The sequence below is a fragment of the Micromys minutus genome (genome assembly GCF_963924665.1).
Source record: "Micromys minutus genome assembly, chromosome: 2".
NCBI classification, from domain to species: domain Eukaryota; kingdom Metazoa; phylum Chordata; class Mammalia; order Rodentia; family Muridae; genus Micromys; species Micromys minutus.
This window is the reverse complement of record NC_137971.1, coordinates 65,322,511-65,331,652: the sequence shown is the minus strand read 5'-3', so window position 1 is coordinate 65,331,652 and position 9,142 is coordinate 65,322,511. Positions and strand designations below refer to the sequence as shown.

At 47.6% G+C, this 9,142-nt stretch overlaps 1 protein-coding gene across 1 annotated transcript in view; it reads right to left on the bottom strand.

Moving 5' to 3' along the window:
* The window catches only part of DHX32 (DEAH-box helicase 32 (putative)), a 53,631-nt gene that overhangs the window by 715 nt on the left and 43,774 nt on the right, over positions 1-9,142 (bottom strand). Inside the window, exons 8-11 of the mRNA XM_080912605.1 lie at positions 3,404-3,595; positions 2,616-2,765; positions 1,306-1,493; positions 433-614 (exon numbers count right to left, since the gene is read on the bottom strand). Coding sequence (XP_080768731.1) covers positions 433-614; positions 1,306-1,493; positions 2,616-2,765; positions 3,404-3,595 — 712 coding nt within the window. The remainder of the gene's footprint in view (positions 1-432; positions 615-1,305; positions 1,494-2,615; positions 2,766-3,403; positions 3,596-9,142) is intronic.

The window sequence follows — 9,142 nt, the reverse complement described above, 5'->3', positions numbered from 1 at the left end:
CTAACTTCACTGAGCTCTACTCTGAATCCACTGTCATGCCTTTAGGTTGAGTCTGGAGTCAGCTCTGAGAATCTCCATCCCCAGTGTTGCTCTTCCTGTCCTTTCTAGTTAGTGCTACACAGAGATCTTTGTGTACAGAGAGCCTTCCTCTTGCCTAAAACTTCAGTTGCTGTGCATTGCACTAGGGGTAAAAGGTATACCTTTTGGAACTACCTGTCTTTTCAACCTCACCTTCCCTCCTTCTCCGCATCACCCCATCACCCACTCTCAGCTCCAGCCAGTGTTCCTAAAAGCTGGCTAAGTCCTTTCCTCTACACAGCCAGTGCACTGGTGCCTTCTCTCTAGCATTCTCATATAACAGAAGGAAACAATCCATGTGGTTTATTCCTACAAGGGTGAATGAAAAAGCCCTTCCTTCTCCATTAGACTTACAGCTCAGGGGAGACTGCCGAGGTGACCCTGATGTAGTTGTTCTCAGATAAGCTGAACTGATGGAAGAGGACCCACTCGGGCATCCTCTTGGTGATGGAGTAGCTTGACAAGGGATGCAGCTGAGCAACCTGCTTATGTGTAAGCATTAGGTAGTTACCTGACCCGTCAACATCCCGAGCGATCTAAAAGGCAGGTTCAAAGAAAAAAGAATTGATACACAAGCATGTTGGTTAAAAAAAATCTGAAGATTTTTATACAGAATAGCTAAAACTAACACTTGTCACATGTCTCCTATTTCCAGATTAATAGAAAATACGACACAATGACTTTGTCTTTAAATCCGAGCCAGTGATGGCGTGAGCTGCAGCGCTTTAAGGCTGCTGTAAAATCATGGCACGTCATCTGCGCTGCCATGAGCTGTCCGTGCTCTCCAGACTATGTGTGCCTGATCCTCAGCCCAGTTCATACTGTACCCTCTTATGGAGACACCCCACTTTTCCCCTCAGAAGAAGAAGTCCTATTCTGGAATGTCATTTTTTTTCTCCGTTAAGACAGGTACGGTGCCGCCTACTCTGATATGAAGGACATGGATCATGGGCACTAATCAGGCTCCTTATGGAGATGGAAGAAACAACTGAGGCCATCGTACTTTGGCTTGCTGGGCTCTCAGATCACTAGTAAACAGAAGAGGAGCTGTAGGGTTTAAAATTAGCACATAGGACTCTGGCTTGAGAGGTGTACTTAAATGACAAATCTTAAGTAGCATCATTTTAGTGTCACAAAGTTTAAGGTCAATAAACCATCGCCCCGAAAGCGGACTTTCCCATTGCACGTGCAGCTCACCCCCGCCAGGGCAGCTCTGCCCCTGCTTACCTGCATGAAGTACCCAGAAAGCAGTGCTTTCTTGATGTTCAGACCATTTTCCTTGGAGCCAAAGGCAGGTTCTGCATAGGGAAGCTCAATCCTCTTGATAATTTCTAAGAGTTCTGCTCGGATAACGTCAGCCATCCTGAGAGCAGAGCAGCTGAGGAAGCAGTCATGACACCACGTCTCCACACAGTCTAGAGGAGAACAAATGGCCACTCAGATGGTGTGTTAGACTTCTCTAAGCGCTATCGAAGGCCTTGGGAGTGAGTGGTAGGAAGGTGGTTAGGATTAGGGTTGCCAGGGTCTGTGGGATCAGCCACACCTGTAGCAGCTGCTGAGGGTCTGTGAGCCCACCATACTAGACAGTGTTGGTGTGAGGAGCACACTGCCATTGCCTGTGGCTGTGGAGAGGCAGCAGAGACTGAGCTAGCATCTGCACTTCCTTGTATAGCAAGGATGTATGCAGCTAAAGACCCAGAGCTAAAGGGGAGCTTGTTAGCATCTGTCCCTCTGATCATCCCACACACTTCATTTAGTAAGAACCTGCCAGGCTGACCTGGAGATTATGTCAAACACTTTTGATTTTTGTCTACCCCAGGTTCAACTTTGTTTTAAATCCAAATGTACTAACCTGCTTCAGTTTGAAGGTACTTTCTTAGCACCTGTAACTGTGTCTTAACTGAAGAATGCAAATAGCCTTGCCCAGTGGACATCAGACCCTCATCCTGTTCACATAGCCCACTCAGTAGCAAAAGTACACACTTGGTCAGACAGCCTGGTAGATCACCTTTCCCTCTAGTCCACTTAGAAACACAGACTCTCTGTTCTTGATATGATCATACTGCCTTGCAAACTGATCTCAATTTTTCTACATCAAGTATTTCTCAGAAGTGGAGGCTGGTCTGTGGGAAGCCTAAGAGCCTCCTTTGGGGAAGCCGGCTGGCTGGTCCACTGCTAGCCCCTGCTATCTATCTCCTGCCCTGGCAAAGGTGCCATCAGCTTCCCCAGCAGTGGCTCACCTTGGGCACTACAATACCCTCAGCAATTCAGGTGCACCCGGTCTCTGCTTTGGCATGCTGCTTCTGAAAGCTGGCTGACCAGAGTACTAACTCCCTGAATCCAGACCTGCGCTGTGACATGTTAGGTCTCCGTGTGGGTGGATGGCAGTGGCCTGTGGTGCACTTAGGCACCCAGTGCCATTTTGTTTAAGTGGTTGGTGGGACTATCAGAAAAGTGAAGCTAATAATTCAAGTATCGGAGCCTCATCTGGGGAAGGGAGGGACCGGGGAGATGGCTTTGGAATCGTGTTCACGTACGTTCATTGGCAGAGTTCAGAACTGTATCTTGGTAGGCGTTGTAGATGTTGATGAGTGTAAAGTGATCACCTTCAGGGTGCAAGAATGTTTTCCAGCTAGTCACGGCAGCCTCCTCAGCACCATGAGGCACGTGCAAAAAGCAACTGGGAGCTTTAAGATGCAAGAGGTCACAGTCAGCAATACAGAGGACAATCCTGGCCTGGTGGCACACCCAGGGGCAGGACCCGTGTCTATGAACCCACTCCTGTCTTGCATCTCTGGATAAATACATTGTTTTTAATCTTGTTTACTTGGAAGACAAAGAAATTAAAAGTGAGTTGTCTTAATGCTTCCTCCTTTTTGTGTATGTTGTTAATAGCAGTTAGCACCCTGCTCAGAGTCCAGTGGAAGCAGTGTGTTGAAGTGTCACGGAGCCCAGAGGGTCAGACACAGGCTTAGGACTATGTTCAGACATAGCACAGCATTCAGTCTCTGCTGCAGTCAAAGAATGAAAATACAGGAGCCAGTATTGATGAATCTGGCAGGAAACAAAGCCACAGCTATTTGGGAAGCACTGCTGTGACTACTGTTTGCTTGTTTTGCACTGCAATAGTCCTGGCAAAAAGCCAAGCGTAGCCTTCTGTATTTTTGCATTAAGGCAATTGTAGAAGCTTCCCCCTTTCAGTCTATTGAAACACTTTACTATCATCTGCATAGATGAGCCAACCACTGTCCCTTTACATCTATACTCCATTTAGATCTATACCTGCTGCAGATTCACAGTACATAGAAAGGTCTTTAAGGAATACCTGTTACCATGGCAGCAATGGTTAGCATTTCATCTACACAGTCAAATTCACAGGATGCTAAAATAGACTTTGAGAGCTGTGGATCCAATGGAAACTCAGACATGATGATTCCAAACTCAGAGAGATTCCCATCATTGTCTAGGGCTGCCAGGTAATCTAGATCTTCTAGTGCCTGCATCAGGCTTTCTGGAGCTGAGAAAGAGAGAAAAAAAAGTAAATTTTGCACAACTGAGGTGCAGTAGCAGGTAGTGACTTTTCATTCTTGCATAAAACAAGCAACCAATGAACAGAATCTGTAACGCAAGAATCGGTCAGACACTAAGCCAGTAGCTTCTGAGGGGCTGACAGGGTATATACCTTTATGGTTATCTAGATAAGGGCCCCGACAGTGGCAGGCTCCTCAGAGGACAGCCAGGGATTCACTGCATTTTGATGCCATTCTAAGTGGTCAAAGTTGAGGACCTGGGGATCTGAGATCTTTCCTGACCAGGCAGCAATGCTCCAGTCGGTGTGACTAGAGGGAACACGTGGTGTTTGCACATCTGGAGCAGAGCCTGCTCTCACGAATGGGCCAGCCAGCTAGCCAGCCTGCTGCAGGCACAGAATGCTAAATCATGTGAGCAGCTCTTGCCCAAGCCCACAAAGCTACACCAACTCCTGCTATGCTACCTGAAACTGAAGGGCTTCAGAGAGCCACTGACTGGCTTTCTTCAGTCTCAGTCCTGGAATGTGTGTGGCCTGTGGGAGGCAGTGCCATAGGCTAACACAAGAGGCAACTGAACCTGCCTGTCCCTGAGTTTTTAAGTGGCTGGCAGGAAAAAAAAAAAGACTCATTTGCTATATTTACACTTTGACCAACAAAGGTGATTCAAAATTTAAGGTACACTGAGAAACTCTACAACCTACTCACAAGCTCTAATTCAATCAGATTTCCACTATGGTCAGGAAGCCAGGCAGGCTTTTAGAAACCACAAGTGTGGTCTGGGTTAAACCAATGCTGCCCGGCAGCCTTGCTGGGGGAGGGCAGAGCAACTGAGGCAAGAGGCCAGGAACAGAGAGATAGTGAGGAGCCTGTTGAGAGAAACACTCCAGAGAGATAATCAAGTTGTCTACTGTTTCTGATTTTTGCCCCCATCAAAATTTACTAAGTGGAACGGCTTTCTTTTGTCTTTACCCGGGGGACTTTGAGCCTGACCACACTGGTAAACACACAACCTGCAGTTCCAGGAAGGAAACCGACAAGTTACTTAGAAAAGTAGTCCAAGGTTAGAGAGCTGTGGGGCCTGAAAGGGGACATCTGACATGCCAGAGAAGGTGCAGGCACAGGAAGGAGCATGGCTGCGGTGCTTAAACAGTGAGGGCTGGGAGCACTAGCTGACATTTACAATTTCACGTCTCTATATTTATATTCTCCTTCAGGAGAAAGTTTTCAAATACACTTACCCTTGGGAATGTCAGCAGAACCCTATGCCTCTTCTTGTCTGGGATGGTTAAGGACTTCCATGGACAGAATGAGAAAGGAAGTCTTTTGATAAGCCAGCCTCAAAGCCATAACCAGGCTTTCTCCAGTCATGCTCCTCAGCTTGCCTTACTAGCAAGGGAGAAAGATGAGGGCTCCCTCCATCACTTGGCATGGAAAGGTTGGCAAGAGGGAAATTCTGGCAGAAGCCGTGCCATGAGCCTGGCTCTCAGACGGTGGCTGTGTCAGAATGTCAGATGCTCAAGGGTAAGGGTGACAGCTCAGCTGAGCTCTGCCAGGCTGAGACCTCTCCTATACTAGCTCAGCTCCTGCCTGTGACACAGCAGAAGGTATAAGTGGACCACAGACAGCCACAGGCCTCCCTCAGACCTTCTCTCCTAGCTAGCCACATGAACACCCAGACCAGTTAGGTCTCAGAGAGAACCACCCGGTAGGAAAGGAGCTGAGTTTTGTCTCCACACAAGGCCGTGCCTGCTCACACTATGCTAGAGAAGTCTGCTGGCCTTCCTCAAGACACATCTGTCAGTGTTCCCCAGGATAAGACACTGTGACTGCTAGCTCTTACCAAACAATGACACCTTTGACAGATGTTCTTTGCAGTGTAACTAAAAGTCTCCCCACCCTACAGCATCTGAGACCAAGCTTCAGACAAACAAGGCTTAGCACTAGAGTGAGACAGCACTGGCCATACCAAAACCACGTGGTAAAAACAAACAAACAAACAAACAAACAAACAAGCAGGCCAAAACAATGCATGGGGGTGGTGCAATGGCTTAATGGTTAAGAGCACTGGCTGCTCTTCCAGAGAGCCCTGGTTCAATGCTCAGCGTCTACATGGTGGCTCACAACAATCTGTAACTACAGTCCTAATCCTCCTCTGGACTGTATACCTGGTACACAGACCTACATGAAGGCAAAACACCCATACACATAAAAGTAGTAAGATTAGTTTTTATAAATGCCCAATAGGTGGGTCCATGTCTACAAAAGGCTCTCATGACTGTCACTTTTCTTTTCAAGATAATGTTCATCAGCCACCCACTCTCAGTCCAACTTCAGCATCTTGTACTTCTGGCACTTGCATGGCCCTCAGACAGGTGCACACTCACCTGTCCCCATGCTGGTCCCTGCCGGGTTGGGGAAGAGCTTATTACAGGCACAGACTGTGAGATGTGGCCTTGTGTTACTGACCACCTGGCTCTAGTTGCTGCAGAAGAGGAAGTTCACGTGCACACCAGATTTTGTTGTACAAACTCTGCTCCCCAAGTTAATTGGTCAATAACAGGCCGAAGCCTATGAATGGGCAACAGATAGAGGTAGGCGAGTTTTCAGTTACCCAGCTGGGGGGGTCTCAGAGAGAGACAGGAGAAGAAAGGAGACAGAAGAGGAGGGAGCTGCCATGAAGGGAGATGGACCGTGAGAATATATCTATGAGAAACAGCAAGTAATAAGGGACATATGCCCAATCTAGGCTTACAGCTTGTAAATAAAATACCTGGCTTGTGTGTCTATTCTAAGGGCTAGCTAGAATATAAAAATACCACTTACACCTGACTGTCCCCATTAACCCAGTCACAGTGATGGCTTAGGGTGGGCTTCTCACACCGAGTCAGACTTCCTTCTTTGAGAGTTTTATATATTGTACCCAGACAAATGGGGTCCTTTCCAGGGGCTGTGTGTACATCACAAAGCTGAAGCAGGGAGCTGCTCAGATCCTGCTGTCCAGATGGAAGAGAGAAGGAAAGAAGGGGATGTGTGTATGGAGGCACAGCTTGGGTTTCAAGAGACACCTCATTTCCTTACTCAGAATTCAGGTTCTGCTCTGCCAGCTTGAGCTGGATCATTGGCTCTGCCATAGGGAACTGTAATCCGCATGCTGCCAGTGTGTTTTATAACAAGGAGTGGTCTAACGTGACACTGGAGCAGTCTATGTGCTAGCACCTATAGCAAAGCCCACACTGTTGGTTAGTTATGTCGGGACTGGACCTGGCCTGCTGTGTTCACTGCCGTACAGACTGCAGCAGGGAGCCATATGAAGATGTGCTCGTTTTGATGGTGTGCACTCTACAGGCTTTGGGATTTTGGAAACGGGATAAAGAGCCTGGTTCTGATGAGGACATGAGAGAACAGCTTGTATGACACGTCACAGGCCATTCCTAGAACCTGGTGTGTGCAGGACCTTTTACAATATCCACAGCACTTTCATATCTGCATCTCTCTCGTCTGGCCAAGGCTGAGCGGCCAGCCAGCTGGTTGTGAATCTGTTTAATGAATGGCGTTTTCTGGAAGCCATGCTCTGGCAGTACAGCTGGTGAGACTCTCATAGGCCAGGGCCAGTGGTCTCACTAGTATCTAGGAGTCCACCTGAGGGGCACTGTGGTGACATGTCCTAATCACTGTGATCACTGTCTGCACACCCATGGAAAGTAACTGCTGCAGTCCAGGTAGGTAGCCTTGGGCAGCTAGGAGTCACTCAGACCTGCAATGCCAAGTGTTTACTGAATTCCAGTCACTTTTCTGAGGGATGAAAATACATTAGCTTACCTGAGCCCTGAGACAGTTACTTTGATTGCGGTTATATTAAAACTATTTCTATTCCACGCCTCTCGATTCCTCCCTGATTAAGTTTTCACTATTTGTAAAATGACTTCCTTAACGTTTCCAAGGTGCTCCAATGGGTCTCGTCTTGGGAACTGTTCTTGGAATGTTCCTCTGTACGTATCCCCCCCCACACACACACACAAAGAATGCACATATTCCTCTCTGAATATGATGTTAAATTATGTGTGGTCTTTGCACACACAACAGTGTCTGTGCAGCACCTAGCAGTCAGACCAGAGGATGGCTTGGTGGGAAAAATGCTTTCAGCACAAGCCTGACAACCCCAAGGATACCCTAGAAGCCACATGGTGGAAGGGGAGAATTGACTCCTGCAAGTTGTCCTCTGACCTCCACAAATAAATGTAATAAAAATAAACAACAACAACAAAATCCGAGCTATGGTCTTTGCAGGCACAGTGGTTGAACGATTGCTTAGCTCTAGGCTGTTCTGAAGATAACATGCAGCATGTATCCTGCCTGCAGAGAGGAGTCCCTGTCCAAAGCTCCAGGTACAGCTGTGATGACTGAGCCAAGCTAGCAGGTGGCTTTCTTTCACTCCCTAGTACAGACTGTGACACTTTGGAACAATGCGTTTCCAATGCTTTACAGATTTTCAGGCCTCTGGGAGGGTGACTGTAATGACAGAAGCTCCAGGTTCACGGACTCAGAAAAGTGTGTGCCTGAGCCCTGATGGGGCCACTGCAGAGCTGGATCCCTCTTTCCAACTGGCCTCTGCAATGAGGAGTCCAGCTCCTGCCTGCACCTTGTGTTTTCTTCAGTACCTTGTCTTGTTGCATATACCAAGCTACAAGTCCAAGTTGGGTACATTTTTTCTCTCCTCTCCTTTCTTCCTTCCTTCCTTCTTCTCATCCTCTCTTCCTTCCTCCTTCCTTCCTGCCCCTCCCCCCCACTCTGGTTTCAGACCTGGCCTTCAGGTTCTCTTAGTATCCCTCAAATCCTGCCCCAACCTTGAACTTTCCAGCTTAGGGGCTAGGCTGTCCTTCCTCCAGAGGTTCCTCCCTATATAATACAGACATTTTGCCTCCTCTTCTTTCCTCTCTCTCTCTCCCTCCCCCACCTCTCTGCACCCACCCCCTTTCTTTCTCTCTTTTCCCCATTCCCTCTCCCCTGGCCTCAGTCCTTGGGGCCCTATGAACTCCCCCGAGAGCATCTTCCCAATAAACTTGCCTTTAGTTTATTCTAATCTGTCTTTAATATATTCTAATTGGCTTATTTCACTGGCAGAGGAATAACCTATCCTGGCTGACCTTGAACTTCCAATTCTCCTCCACTTCACTTTGTAAGTGCTGTGATTATAGACATATATCACCATGCCTGGCTCTCTTCTTTTCAAATCTCAGAAATTCTGGTCATCCCAAACCCAGTTTTATCTGCAACAAGTTAAGATAAGCTCTAAATCAGAGCATACATAGAGATGACATTCAGCATAGTCTGGGATATTTTGCCTGGTTTCTCTGGAAATCCCCGTCTTGGTACCTTTGCTTCCAAGGACAAGCACAGCCTCAGCCATGTGTTTCTGCTGAGGTGCTCAGTTGGTCCCGATCTTCCTGACCCAGATCTACAGTGGCTGTGACATTCATATGGAGGTCAATCCTCACGTAGCCAAGGAAGAGGGAAAAACAAAACAGACAAATAAA